Source organism: Aedes aegypti, chromosome 3, assembly GCF_002204515.2.
Source record: "Aedes aegypti strain LVP_AGWG chromosome 3, AaegL5.0 Primary Assembly, whole genome shotgun sequence".
In the NCBI taxonomy this organism is placed as follows: Eukaryota; Metazoa; Arthropoda; class Insecta; order Diptera; family Culicidae; genus Aedes; species Aedes aegypti.
The window spans coordinates 331,235,350-331,251,540 of NC_035109.1; the positions used below are offsets into that span (position 1 = coordinate 331,235,350).

General features: G+C 39.7%; 1 protein-coding gene across 3 annotated transcripts in view; it reads left to right on the forward strand.

Annotated features, from left to right (window-relative positions):
- The window catches only part of LOC110678585 (paired box protein Pax-6-like), a 201,400-nt gene that overhangs the window by 86,190 nt on the left and 99,019 nt on the right, over nt 1-16,191 (forward strand). For all 3 annotated transcript variants that reach the window (XM_021851624.1, XM_021851626.1, XM_021851625.1), the window contains exon 2: nt 2,594-2,827. In XM_021851624.1, the coding sequence (XP_021707316.1) occupies nt 2,594-2,827 (234 nt within the window). The remainder of the gene's footprint in view (nt 1-2,593; nt 2,828-16,191) is intronic.

A 16,191-nucleotide genomic window follows, 5' to 3' on the forward strand; every position in this document is an offset into this window, starting at 1 on the left:
GCCGCAATCATTGCGTTTGGGCCTTAATGATAGGGGAAATCGGCCGAGTGTAGAGTGAGCTTCTGGGGCAGAGTTTCACAATATCAGTCATATCAACTGATGGCTGATGGCCTAAATTTATCAATATCACTATCGAGCTATCAATATCATTATGATTTGGCAACCAACAGCAGTGAAGCGACATCGCCCTCTAGATCATAATCACTGCAGAATGAGTGATCACGTGGTAATTATCCAAGCTATTGATGTTTTTCGGTGACCAACAAATAGTTACCATCCGTTCACAGCACTGCCAAAAATATTGTACAGATAAGTTGCCGTTTTATTAGCTCAATTTAAAACTCAACTTAATCTTTCAATGATATGCATATTCTATCACCATCAGAGCACTGGTGATGGAAAAGCCAGCATGATGTTCATGGTGTACAGAATGATCTTGTTGTATCGCAGTCGGCCAGTCAAAATCAGCAAATTTTAAGCCTTGATATTGACAGCGAGCAACTCTGTTCTGGGTAAGAATATACGAAGAATGAGAGAGAGAAAGATACGAAAGGAACGACGCATGTCGCGCAACAAGGAGAGAACCGCTCTTTTCCTTTCGCTCGGTTCAGTTCGCTCTTCTTTTGCGATCCGCTGAGTCACTGAACCGTTCGGAAGATCTGGTTCACTAAAATGAGCGATTCGGATCGGATCCGTTCAGTGAAATGCCCATCTCTAGCCGAAAAGTTTTCTGGACTGAAGGAATCGAACCCACACTACCTGTCACCTTGAATTCCATTTAGTTTTCCCCATATATTTTACCAGGGGGTAAAAAACATAACCACGTCGTTCATGTTCTTCAAAATTCTCAAAAAAAAAAAAACATTTCCACACAATATTTATGAAATCTTGGAAAAATACTACTCCAATATCGTATAAAAATACAAAAATATTTTGGGAATGAATGGTGAAAGTAAATTTTTCGACTCCGCCTCTTCTATTTTCGTAATAGCATCTGCTTTCACTGTATGTGTGTCACATTTGACAAGCAAGATTATATTATTCTTGTAGTCCATGATTAGAATTCCCGAAATCTATGCAAGATTTATGAAAATGTCATCGTGTCTGACGACATTCATTCTACAGTGTGAGAAGTGATGGTAGCGGATGAGTATAGGGAACTCAATTGACTGATGACCATGGTAGCAAAACTCACGTCGCGTACAATGTCGAATGTTTACAGCCTTGGATATTATGCCTCAAGTATTTCTTGAGCGCATTCTGAAAGATAAATCTGTTAAAACATTCAAGAGAAATTCAACTTGTTAAAGAGTATGTTAGAAAAAGCTTTTGGAGAAATTAAAAAAGTAATATAGAAAAAGCAATAATTTTCGACCTACAAGAATTTTGTGCCAATTTTTGGATTTTCATGCAAAGTAGGTCGAAATCGTATGAATGGGCCGAAAATTAGTTCTGGGTCGAAAATTGGTGCTCTTCCACTAACATTAAATTTTTCAGACAAATTACTAGGAAAAAAGCCTATGATCATTCTCAGAGTAATTGAAGAATATAAATAGAAAAACTTGGATTTATTCTTGGTGTTCCAGAAAGTGGTGGTATTCCTGCATGGATACTCCACATTTTTTAGAAGGATTTCTGATCTTTCAGGATTTCTTGCAAACTGCTCTGATTAACCTGTTGCATTTGATTTTTTTAACAGAACATGGGAGATGGGGGCAAAGACCTTCATCTGGCTCCGCCCATGGGCACAGCGGCTTAGCGGCTACCACCGTTGAAAGGAAGCATAAATCCATACCTTGGTCGGGGAAGGGGCGTAATAAATTTTTGACGTTTCTGACCGGTGGGGGTTTAGTGTGGGCCCGTCTTGGAGCTCAGGACAAGGTGCGTTGTGTCGCGGGGTTGGAAAAGAACACAAAATGTTGCACATTTTTACACGCTTCTGGGCGTGCGAAGACGCAAGGATATATGGGCCTATTGTTTGCCGATGGGGCACTAGAGTGCTTCCGAAGGTGTCCATTTTCGTGCTTTGAGGTGGAGACGGCTTCTCGTGGAGTGAGGGGTTTGAGAGGGGAGTGTTCGGTTATTGTTGTTTGACGCGGAGGTCAGTCGGCTTGCGGCAGCTGTCCACTCGGAGATGGATCACATATCGAACCACTTTCGACTGGTGGAATTCGATTAGCGATTGTGTCGAATGGATAGGGGCTATGGACGCTAAATATAATATTAAGACGTTCTAGATGGAACGAGTTTGGAGTATCTGGTTTGCCGCTACGGTTTTAATATACTTGTCCTTTATTTTGTTTAACGAAACTAGACAGATATTTATAGTCAGACAAAAAATATGACTAAAAAATCTGAGGAAGCCTTAATACCCGTGTCGAAACGTCGGACGTTCAGAGAATCAGAGATTCAGAACTTTGGCTATTCAGATATTCAAAGATTCAAATATTTTAAAGGTATTTGTTATGGCTCTTAGGGTGCTACAAGCCTCGACTTTCATCAGGACATTTTCGGCAGATTTTTGCTCATATAATTCAGAAAATTAAAACTTCAATCTAACGGAATCTACAATTCTTCTTTCTCCCATTTCCAGTTGGTCTCTCGCCGAACCTGCCCTCGCCCGGAACCGTACCACCCTCGTCGACGAACCTATTTGGGGCTGCAGCGGCAGCGGCCGCCGCCGCCGGTCATCCCGGCGCCAACGCGCAAACCCTCGCCGGCCTAATGTCCCAACATCGGCTCCTGGAACTGTCCCGATTCGGGCTGCGGGGCTACGATCTGGCGCAGCATATGCTCACCCAGCAGGGTGCCGTGTCCAAACTGCTCGGTAAGTGTGACATACAACAGTGAACTCTAGACTAATATTTGAAAACGGTGTATGTTGGTAATGTGAACAAAAATCAATTGTGTTGGACAGAAAAGAATTTTGTGTGGAAAAATACCACAAAATTAAAATTTTGCAAACTTTAATTATTATGAGGTACTATGGGAACTCTAACTTTAAGGTGAAGATGAATCGAAGCCAAAGTTCAAATTTCCAAGAGCACGGATCTGGAAAACCAAACATCCATTTAAGCTGAAAACTTAATCGATTGGTCACTAGCTGGTGGTGACCAATCGATAAGGTTTTCAGCTTAAACGGATGTTTGGTTCTCCAGATCCGTGCTCTTGGGAATTTGAACTTTGGCTTCGATTCATATTCACCTTAATGTTGATTTTCACCGTTCCTGTATTTTATTTCATAGAGTATTTTCAAATGTTAGTTCAGAACTGAATTGAAATTGATCCATCCGGCCCATCTGTTGCGGGTTCTCGGTTTCTCCCGATATCTGGTGCTGGTGGCGCATAATTATTCTATTACCTATAGCAATGCATCGCTTCCGTGGATACCGTTTCTGAGTGGCAGTTGTCGTGCCCCGGAGAAGAAGGAGGAGTCAACCTCAAACTTCTTTCGGAGCTGTTACCGTAAATAGTAGCTTTAATAAAATAAGAAATTTTGTGTTTCATCTGTCCTATAATTAAGTGCGGAGCCGAATGTTTTGTGCTGAAGTGGACTATCATTAGCTCCATCAAATGGCGTTATGGTTGACGAGTAGTGACTAGTGATAGAGGCGGAAGGGTATGAGGCGACCAAAGGCAGATGATGGTGATGATACCTTGCATTGTATGCAAACACGGCAGCATTTGTGGCGAAACCGTTTGCAGGGCTGGTAGCAGATTAATCTTTGGATACTTGGTCACTATTTCAATGCAAGTCTTTAAAAAGGAAGGATTCTTAATTCTCATTTTGAGCAGTCACTAAAGTCACCTTTTTATTTTTCTTTCCTGTAGGGAAACCTGTTTTAAATTCTTGAGGCTCCAAAGTTTCTTATGATACTGTTATTTTTTAAATGTTTCGAAGCTTTTTCGATGAAAAGCTTCAAAGGGATGCTCCTAGAGGTTTGTTCAGAAATGCTCCAGAAAATCATCTAGAGATTATTTCATAAATTTACACTGAAATTGATAGTCTTTCATCCGTATACATTTCTAGCCACTGTAGAATAGAGCTCCGCCATCGTAGCGATTATTTTTTACGAGCTTGTTAACCTGACAGGAAATTCAATTTCAAACTCGTAAAAGTCATTCCCGGATGATTCGATCGTAGCTTCCCCGCAGCAGCCATGGGCGACAGAGGAAGTCGCACTATTCGCTTAATTGTTGAACAAAAGTGCTTTCGGTTTGGGGGGGGAATTTATTCACGGCGTTATCTTAATTTTATGCACCCGTAGCGTTGCCCGCGAAACGCTTTGGCGCAACCCGTGACAGATTTGATTACGGCGAGGTACACGAATTTCAATGGCAATGTCAGGTGGTACCAACAACAACAACAACAACAAGATTGCAATCGATTTTGCGCGGTAAATAATTCAATTGTTTGTCTATTTTTAAAACTATGTAAGGTACCTGAAATCTGACAGAGGAAAAAACGATCTACAGTGAATGGAAACCAAGTCAAGGTGATTTTCGAGCCACCATCCATCGCTGTCAAAGTCACTGCTGCTATATGCATTGGGCTAGAGGGAGTTCAAAATCAGCACAAAAACGTGCTCGGGTATAACTCTTACAGTTCGCTTGGGCTAGAAATGGTTCGAATTGGTAGGGGGAGCTAAGATTTAATAGGAGGCAATGATTTGGGGCTTTGGGACAAACAACACATACTTTCGGACGGTGCCTTGGAATGTCAACGGAGACGCCGCCATTCGGTATTGGCAGTGGCGCGTAGGCTTTCACGTAATCGTTCAAATGAATGGTTATTGCGCGGTGTCATGCACAGGATTAACGGGTTGTGTACATGCACATGCATGGTACACGGTATTCATAGCTCTCTGTAGTATAATTACTTCAGAGGGACATGTGACGACTTCGTCACATATGGAGAATATTTCAATGATAATGCTAGACTAACGTAAACAGGAGCAAAATTACCGTTCAATAACCGAAGCTCACCGGTAAAGGTTAATATGAAATAATTGAAGTATGACTGTGGAGGATGGGAGAAGCTCTAGGATTTCTCCAGGAAATTCTCTTAGAGTATATTTCCATTAGTTCATTGTAAGACACCTGCAATTGTTGATCTTGAGATTTTGCTACAAATCCATATGACATACATTCAAAAGAATTTTTACAAGGAACTTTTCAAAAACGTCCAGCTGGTTTTCAGCAAAAATCACTCCAGAAACATCTCGAAGAAACTCTTCAAGAGAATGTTTCTACGAATTTTCTTTTCCTTTTAACCCTCAAAATCCAGAGACGAACCTTGAATTTTTAACTGTCCACAATTTGGAGACCAGTAGATCAATTAATTTGAAATAAATGCGAATTTGAATTAAATGCGATTAGTTGGTCTTACAATCCTTTGGTGAGAAATCCTCCCCTAAATCCTCCCTGGCCACTCTCCCTTCTCTAGGTAACGGGAAAGGGGTGGACACAAGGGTTTCAAAATTGGCCTCAAACGTTATCTCAACATCCAAATGAGTTTGGTGTCTTCGGCAAAGCTGTTCAGCATATCAATTTGGTAGTTCGACTGTAGTTCCTTGTTGATGTAAGATTGGCTTCTCAGTCTTGACAAAATTAAAAACTTTTATTTTATATTTCCCAACGTTTCGGTCCGTTTGGGACTTTCATCAGGGACTCAATTGTTACAGTTCTTTCGTCCAGTGTGGTTCGCAGCCAGTTAAGGATGCTTTTTCGGTGGGAAAATCGAGCTTAAAGCTGCGCACCGGAATTTAGTACCTAGTCGAATATCGATTGCTTTTCGATATTCCGGCATCCTAAACTGGCTGCGGTTGTGCGGGAAAAATCGATCCACCAGACAGTTACAGGTTCTACCGAACCACACCGGACGAAAGAACTGTAACAATTGAGTCCCTGATGAAAGTCCTAAACGGACCGAAACGTTGGGAAAAATAAAATAACAGTTTTTAATTTTGTCAAGACTGAAAAGCCAATCTAACATCAGCAGATCTAGGACTATCTGGCGGTAAGTAGTCCGATTGGAAATTCATCCGATAGATGGCACTAGCAGAAATAAATCTTCAATCTTCACGAGCTCAAGATCCTTATCAGCTAGAATCTCCAAAGTTGGAGTCTTGGGTAAAGGTATTTATCAGATTTAAGGCCATCTGGAGGTGAAAAAATAATAATAGAGAAATCATCCGTTAGATGGCGCCAGTAACAAATTTTCTTCTGTTTCCTTTATCTCATGACTCTTATCAGCAAGATGGCCAGTGTCTTTAGCATTGATGTTTAGCAGATCAATGACTATCTGGCGGTGAAAAGTCTGATTGGGAATCTGATTTGGATCTGATTGAATCTTTGGCAAAGATATTCAGCAGATTGAAGGGCTTCAACGCCAGATAGCACTTTTGCTGCTGAACAGCTTTGCTGAAGACACCAACATTCTAAAAAATAATGATCTTGAGATACAAACAATTGAAGAAAATCTGTCACCACCTGGTGGATAAACTGTTAATTTAATTTATCACCGCCCTGAATCTGCTGAATATCTTTGCCGAAGATGCCAATGTTCTAGCTCATTTGGATATTAAGAAATCCATTTTAGGCCAATTTTGGACCCTACCATACCTCCAGGAAGTACCTTGAGTAATGCTGCAGGATCATCTCCACAAAACTTACGGATATTTACCTTGGATTCTTCCTATGTTTATTGACTCTTGGAATGTTTGCAGGATAATTTCCAGGCATTCCCGAATTCATTTCAGGGCTTCATTTCAAAGTTGTTCAACAAGTGCATTCATATTTACTGCAGGGGTCCTCAAGGATTTCTTAACGAATGCTTGTAAAAATTCTTTCATGAATATGTATCAGGACTGATTCAGGAGGTTGATCAAGAAGATATTTAAGAAATTCCTTCAATATATTTTCTCAATATTCCTCCAAAAACTATTCTAGTATTTCCCTTCATATTCCTCTCGTTTTCCAAGAAGCACGTTAAAGATTACTGCAGGATTTTCTGTTGAAACTTTTCCACAATTTTTGGATTTTTTTCAGATGTTTTATCTTTAAATGATTCTCTTTTTTATCTCAAGAATTTCACCAGAAATTGTAGAAAATTTCTTCCATGAATATGTATGAGGATTGTGATAGTCATATTTTAACCGATACTGTCAGAAGTTCATTTAGGAATCCAAATGATTTTATTTGAAAATGTCTATGAAAAATTGTAAACGGGGTCATTGTGAACACTTAGTGTTCACAAAAAAGTACAAACGTGTAATCGACAATCACTGATTTAAAAAAATGTTCAAATGTTCATGCCACAAGTCAAATTTTTATGTCAATCGGAGCACCCCTCGGCCCATGGCATAACCTTCCATTATAGGAAATTTGATAAAACTCGTGATTTCGTTTACATTCTTCAATTTATATCTTCGAAATTATTAGGAATAGAGAAAAATGGTGTTTAGCACTTTTTAACCTCGGAAATCAAAACGATTTTATTTTTTTTTTCAAAACGATTTTAATGGACGGGGTTGGTGGTCTGATGGCTACCGCTTCTGCTTCATATGCAGAAGGTCATGGGTTCAATCCCAGGCCCGTCCCTTTCCTCGTACTTTGTAGTTGTATATCTCTCACTTGCTTCTATCTTTCATTCTAAATGTATCACACTCAAACTATTCGTTCATAGCAAACGCTAGAACCAGAGACGGACAAGAAACCGTTTCCCTAACGCTTCCTACTTCCACGCGCACGCCTTTCTTACGCCTGATACATAGGCAGTCTGCTAACCACAAAAGCAAACCTCTCTGCCATGCCTTTCCCCCAATCCATACACTCCCGCATGAACTGGCGTGGATGCAGTGGAATATACGGTCTACGTGGGAGCCAGTTCAATGCATCATCAATTCCTCCCCCTTCCCCTCATTGGTCTGCATTCTGACGTGGCAGGTGCCATTGTTGCCTAAAAATAGAGAAGATCACCAGCACTTATACACTGAGGATGCCTGTTAGTCCCAAGCAGTCATTCGGTTGGTTCCTTGTGTTAGTGCAGCTGATCTGGCAATACTGGAGTGCATCCACGGGCGGCCAATCAAGCTCAAGCTCAAGGTCAAATCAAAACGATTTTATTTTTGGCTTAAACTTTGACTCATAGCACGCATAAAAGAAAAGTTTTTCATGACTTTTGCAACTTTTTTGTATTTTTGAAAATTGTTTGAAAAATTGTATTCTTATGCCCGGGGTTCATTTAACGTGTTACATAAAAAATCGTACCTCTTATATTTTTCTACGATCAACCTATCACAAAAGAAGAGCTTGGTGGTATTAAAATAATTTCAAACCTGTTTTCCGTTAATTACACGGAAAATAAAAAAAATATAAGAAAATGAATCAAAATTTCATATTTAGTAAAGTACCGTAAGAACTTAAATTTTTATTATTCCTAAAAATCAGTAACTAGAAGAGGCTTCAAGAAAAAATGAAAAGGATAGGGATGTTCAAACACAAAAATTATTAAAATCAAAATCCAAAATTCGTAGATTTGCGAATAAAAATGAATCATTGTTCAAAACTAACTTGGTAAATATATCTCTTTTCAATAACAAAACTTTAAAGTCATCGCATTTATCAGACATCTTACAGTCAAAAACAGCAAACATCCCGCCATTCTTGAGAAATTGCGTTTTTTTATTCCGAATTTTCCATACAAAATCACAAGCAATCTTGGATTAGGACGAAGATATTTTGCTAAATGCCAAGTTTAGATATTTTGATCTGATTAATAACTTAACAAATAATCTACATTGAAAAATGGTTGCCAGCAGTGCTGCCAAAATATTTTCCACAAAATCTGCTAAAACTGTTTCCAGTTATTTAATTATAAAATCTCTCACAAGTTTTCACGAAAATTCATACAAAAAATCCTGCAAGCATTAAATTAAAAGTAATAAGAATACCAACACTATTGTTTAGAGGATGCGCCCAGAATGTTTGCAATAATTCTGCAAAACAAACCTCTAGGAAGTCTTCCAAACATTCCACATTAATACGGATGCCATGGGCATCGTGATAATAATAAACGGATTGATTCAATTTTGCCTAATCTGCTAAATCGTTTTATGCTAGAGCTGGTAATAGGTCTCTTTTTAGAAACCTGCCCACCATTTTAACGCAAGTGACCTTAAAATCTTTATTTTAATGGAATCTCGCAAAAAAAATCCATAGAATATGATCATTCAAATCAGTTTTTTTTTCTTCAGCTTTTGATTGTAATTTCTTTTTATATTTGACAGACAATAGTAAAACAAGGAAAACATTTTTTTTTTTCAAATTTCATCCAACACATTTACCGAAAACCATGGTCGAAAATTTGGTATGGACAAAACATCACAAGGGGGAAGTGAAGGTTTTGGATTTCCACAATAAATGTTACGAATATGGCTTCAGTTTATCCCAGTTTACTTTTTCTACAATATTCCGGAAATTCTACCACGGATTTCTCCATATAGTTTCTGCAGGAGCTCTTCCAAAAAATCTTCCCAGTACTCGTATGAGAATTTTCCCAAGAGTTCCAAGAATGATGTCTTCAAGCTATTTCCATATGAGTTACTTCTGCAGTTCTTCTTGGATTTTCACAGGGATTTGTCCTAGAAAATCCTGCATAAGATGTTTTAGATAATCCTTAATGAACTTTTTAAGGAATTTTTCAGCCGGATCTTTCAGAAGTTACTGCAGTAGATATTCCCAGGGGACGGATCTGGTATAGTGGTTTGAACACACAAATCTCAAGCCGAGGACCTAGGATCGAATCCCAGCCACAAGATAGTCATTTATAACGACTTGCTTCGGAAAATAAGAGAAACCGTTGGTCCCGAGATGATACTGATAAAGTTTATAAAATGATGTTCATAAGTTATTCTTTGGTGATTTTGTTGTATTTTGCCATAGGTGAGAAACGAAGAACTTATTATGGAAACAGTAGGCAGGTTGAAAAAGACGATTAAGTTTGAATTTAGTCGTACTTTTTTACCAAATTATGTCTTAAATGAACGTTGAAGTTCTATTTAGCATGTTTGGTGAAAACGATTACTAAAAAATTTGTTAAATCATACTTTTAATTTCATGTAAACATCAATGAAACTAGTGTTTTATACAACTTTGGCGAAATGTAGCACAAAATTGTGACGTGCTGGAAGATTACCGAGAACAGCATCAGATAAAGCAATCTCAAATTAACAAGAAGCACATAATTGGATCATTAGGACATACAAAAATGTTACTTAACTTAACTTAACCCAGATATATACCAAATTTATCGCGACAATAGAAGATTGCAACGTTTCTCGTCCAAAATTTGTAATAATTAAATTCGTCATTTGTTCCAATGTTTCAACATTGGATATTCTATCCTTTAACCATGCATGTCAAACACTCACTCAGTTAGTGCATTGCCCTCACTCGCTTCCACGCACAGTCGGGAGCGAGAAAGCCGCTTCTTTAACCAAACTGAAAGCTTCAATTTCCAGTGCCTATTCTGCTTTTTCGACGGGCACTAAGCGAAACAAAAAAACGGCAACTGATTAAGTCGCTACCGATTCTGAAAGCCGACTGCAACACGCTAAACATCATCCGCTCAGAAATGAGTGCCGAGTACACAAAATCGGCCTCTCTTCATGCAGCACAGATTCTGTGCAAAGGGGGCTGTACACAGTTTTGTGCAAACAGTGGTAAACAAACCGAATGAGTGAAATGCGCACAGAGGAGGAACGCTTGGAATGCGGAATTCGCTTCCATGTTTGTTTTGCTTCTGAAAACATTAAATAAAAAATTCCGATTTTAAAGTTTTTCAGAGATTTTTTCATTCGAATAGCCGAAGCGGAAGCAAATTTGGAAAAAACTTTCTCATTTGCGATCGTCTTCCGGCTTTTCGATGTAAAAATCCCTGAAAACTCCCCATCTTACCAACGGCCAACTGTTTGCTGCCGCGCGGGAGATGACTGACAGTTCCATTTCCATCGATCCACGCACAGCCAATGGCCAACACATCGGTTACACATAGCATGAGTGCGACTTACACAGAATTTTCACTCAGCCAGAGAGTCCTGCATTGTTTGTCTCATTCTGTGTAGTTTTAACACATGCGTTGCGTTGAGCAGGCTTAGCGTGTATTGCTCTTGGGATGAACTGAGATTGGTTGCTCCGTCAACGCAAGAGCAAGATTTCGCTTTCCTCTTTGCTCTTTTGAGCAAAGAGCTGCAAAGAGATAACGAAGAGCTGTCTGGAAATACTCTTCCCTGAACTGAGAATTTGGAAAATGATCTCCTCTGAACTTAGAAAGGGTAAAAACAGGCTCTTTCTCTTTGTATATGCTATATGCTGGCGAAAGATCATAATTTTGGTGATTTGGAGGATGAAATGCTCCGGAATAAAAGTTTCACCGGGATTCAAGATGTTCGTCTGAAGAAGAACTTGATCGAAACGGCAGACTTGATTTTTGTAAAAGTGATCGATGTTTGTCAAGCTTAAGAATCGATGACTAGAAAGCGGACAACATGGTGTAAACAAAATTGTTACAGCGAGCAGAGACAGCAGACAGTCAGTGCGGGTACTGTGGCCGTTCTTATCACAAAAATCTATCGGAATGTCCAGCAAGAGGAGCAACGTGTCGCTTCTGTGGATTGCGGAACCATTTCTAAGCCATTTGTAAAAAAAAACTAAGGAGCGAAGAAAATAATCCGGTATCCCAGGATCATCGAGAAAACTAGCGAAGAGAACGGTGCACACCGTCGACTGTGAGACAGATTCGCCAGCCGTTTCTCAATGTATATCAGCGTGAACGTAAAGTACCATCCATCTTTGATTCGGGAGCTTCCTGTAAGGTTGCAGTAAAGAGGAATGCAATGGGGATTCTTGGTACGAAGCAGTTATCCCTTGACAATGAAAGTGCTGTAGGAGGCAAGTTTCGCTCGTTAGGCCGCACAGAAATCCATTGCATTGGATTTTGAACAGAGGCCGCTGCTATCGCTCCAAACATGTCTCCAGTTGAAGCTGCTACAAGAATGTTTTTCAGTCACTGAGGATCAGAGGGAAGCTGCCAGACAAATCTTGAACCGCTACTCAGAGGTCTTCTCCGGACTTGGAAAGTTTGAAGGAAAAGATCATCTAGATGTCGACGACAGTGTTAAGCTAGTCGTACAGCACTAACGGCGAGTAGCTGCTACGCTTCGTGAAAACCTCCGTCAGGAGTTGTCAAACTTGGTACAGCAAGAAGTAATTACAAAAGAAAAGCGACACACTAACTGGGTAAATAACCAAGTATTAGTGAAACTGAATGACAAATTGCCAGTATACATCGATCCGATCATGCTAAATATGGCTCTGGAAAGACCACACTACCAGATGCCTACACTTGACGAGCTTCTGCCGGAGCACATTTTTCGCTCAGCCACTGGATACCAGAACAGACGCTGTTTGAGCCACACCTCCTGGTGAACAGACGCTCGAAACGTACCTCCTCAACCAGCACTACCAGCTAAGTACGCAACCCTTAGCAGGCAGTCATCGTTAAACCCGTGGAAGCGTGAGGTAGGAACTTGTTAGGAACAGAGCTGTGTTTAACGCTCCTTCGTAGTTGTCGACTCACAGTTTTGCAGCCCATTCCTGTAGGATATTCTGGAGTTTTGCTTCCAAAATACTTCGTAAATATTGTACAGATTCCATCTGAGATTATAACAGGTTTTTAAGATGATCTGAAGCATATTTCTGTTGAAATTGCTTGCCGATTACCGGTTGCTTCACTAGAAGATCATTCAGCTTCGATTTACTTCTCAGATTTCTGGCTTCTTCTGATGAGCATCTCAAAAGTTTTATTTTTGCAAATAGGGTCCTAAAGCCCTGTCTCAAATTTAATACCAAACGCTTAAGTTTAGGGCAGAAACACATGTTTACTCAATTTTCATTGGTTTAAGTACAAAAAAAACATTTTTTTAAGATTTTTGAGATTTTGTCACACCCTTCGGTTTAAACTCAAATGTTGGGTATATTTTGTTTTCCGTGTCCCTTCCGAAATGTTAGATAGGAACAACCCCAGTGTTAAAACTATATGCCCTGTGGCATTTTTGTCGAAAAAGTGAATGTCAAACAAGAGCACAAGTGTCAAGGTTCATATTTGGAACCATTTTTAAAATTGAAGTTTAAAAATGTTATAGCCGTTATTTGAGCTGGAAAACTTGCTAAAGTAGTTGCAATAACATGCTCTTTCGTATTATTAAATAAAAACAAGAATTCATTAAACATTTTAGGACCCAATTCCTCACCAGATATCTATGTAATCGTTAAAGAATAACTTTTATTAATATTAATGAAATACTAGAAAGGTCAATTAACGTACTTTTGATGAAATTGTTGGAAGATTTCTGGACAGAACAAATCTTCAACATTTTTTTTTTTCATTATGAAAAATTCTTCGAAAAGTTTTAAAAACTCGTATTGGATTGGATCTCTATGTGATCCTATAATAAGCTCTTGGGGATATTTTTGACTGATGAACATAATCTAGATTGCATATTCACCAACGAAACGACACAAACTAAATTCATCAAGCTTCGTCTGTATATCGAATATATAACTTCCTCTTCAACCCATTCCCTCCTCAACCACTCCACAAATTTGCGTTTGTTTGTTTTCCAATTCGCCGCACTTTAAGCGGCGCGAAACATGTCATCATCCACTTTTTTGATGATATTCAATTTGGCTGCAAATCGCACCCCAAACCCGAAACTGATGCAGTTGGTGCAGTCCCGAAATTAGCATACCGTCCGCCTCTGTGCGCCGAAATCAAACAAGAAGACGGGTACGAAAAAATAAAGTCGACTCTCGACTCGTAATGAATACCTTCCTTTTTGCTCGGGTCCGATCTGTCGTCGTCGTCATCGGGTATGGACGATTCGATCGCGATCAAACATTATAACAAAACGCGAAAAAAGTACTGGACCAGTGTTGCCACATTTATATCTGTACCGAAGGCTCAAAAATCTTTTTTATCTGTACCAGAGATTCCGAAAATCTGTAACCAAAATCTGTACCACATCCAACATAAATTGATGAGAAACCCTTCAAATCCTAATTAATATGGATATTTACCATGGTTTTTATTGTAATAATTTCACTTATTACATAACAATATTGTTAAATTCTATGGAAACAGTATTTTTCAATAATAATTTTGTGGGAATTTTCCACATCCTTTAGATTTTGTGTTACATAAATCGTCATTTCCAAAAATCTGTACCAATCTGTACTTTTTCGTGAAAATCTGTAGTCTGTACCGTACAGAATCTGTACCAAAATTTATCAGAAAATCTGTACCTTTCCAGATAAATCTGTACTTGTGGCAACACTGTACTGGACAACAAAAGCCGATCCAGGTGCCGTCTCGTGCAGGACGCTTCGTCATCGTCGTCGTCGTCGCTTGTCGCTCTCATAATTTGCTTCATTGTATGACGGGGTCGAGTTTTAATATGCGATCGGCAGCCGTGGTCGGGGCCGTGACTCTTTATTAGCATCGTTTATCGCAAAGTCGTGCGAAGCGAAGTTTTTTTTCCTTCATTTTCGGCAAGTTCCTCCCACTTTTTCGCTTGTTTGGATAAGGTACAAGTAGCTGCATAATTGTACGTAATTTCGGTTTAATTTTCTGCTGGGATGTACATTGCAGCAGCAGCAGCAGCAGAGGGGCCAGCGCTAATAAATTGCTTTGTAATTGGGTCCTCCGATCGGGTGCTCCTGATAAAGACACGATGATGAAGCCGATGGAAAATGGGTGAGAAAGCATGTGTTGATCCGGAGCTATTAATTTCGGGGGGACCGGACAAAGGTGTCACAATTGCTGCTCTGTATGCTAATTTATTCACACTTGATAAGCAGATATGACATATTTGAAAGGAGATCGGTTTATTGAATTTATTTTATGCGTACAAAATAATTACCGGGGGTAATTTTTTTGGATGGATTAAATTTCCAGAAGGTAAAACAAATTATTTTTATACTTCTAGAGTCATAATTCATTAAAAGTAGGCATGTAGACCTCCAACTGTGTGAGAAGGTCGCTGGAAAGTTAACTTTACAATAGGATTACTTTTTCTAAATTTTATGGAAAAGGGTAGTACGACAAAATGCAGTAGGGGCAGATTTTGAAATGTATAAAAACATATTGCTTTGCATATATCCGCTCTTGGATCCATCCGATGGTTGGGGTTCACGTTCTTTTTGTTCTATGCCGCAGGCCCAACTGCTGCTGCTTCCATCAAACGAACAACGATTTATCGCATTTGCATAGTTGGGTATCATCATCTGTTGCCATCGTTCGAAAACTGCACCCGGCCCCCACGAATTCGATGAACATTATGATCACACCGTATAATTAGACAAAAGATGGGGCTTCCAGTCCCGGGCTGGAAATATGAATATTGATTACGATGCTCTACGGACGACTACGGCACTTTTCGGCTTGTGGCAATCGACGCCCGAGAGACATACGGCTTCGAGTTTATCGGATTAACATCGATTGTATTTTATTTCGGCCCGAACCGAAAGAGGTGGAAAATTATCGGTTTGGTCGTGGAGAACGGTTTATTTGTTTTGGATATTTTCGAGAGATTTTTGATAGTGGAAATGCTGATTTGTGGCATGATGTGTTTGGGCAGGTGCCGATTCCGAAGGTGATTCATTAGCTGCGTTGCAGCGAAGTTGCGTCTAATGATAGAGTCATCAGTTATTGCGGTCAGTGCAGACGCTTCCGGTCGTCAAGTGCAAGTTCAGTGGTTGCAGCGAGCAAGCATTCATTGGACACGGATCAGCGAACTTCATGAATGAACTCGCCCTTGGAGACCGTCAATTTCACCTGTCCATCACGGAACTAGTCTAATAACAGGTCACCCGCGCTGACGACGATGACAATGACGACGACTCCAGCGGTCATCATAGACTTCGCTGAAATGAGTATCCATCATCGTGTCATTCGATAGGCTATTGTCACATGTCAACAGATGGGCTCATTTTGACGTTAATACGTGGTTTTGGTTTTGTTCATTCAAACAAAAACTCGCCCATTGATGAATGAATCGACAGCAGATTCGCTCTCTTTGTTTCGATCCAACCATACAGTCTAAGGGTGTGTGGTATTTTGAATGATGCTGT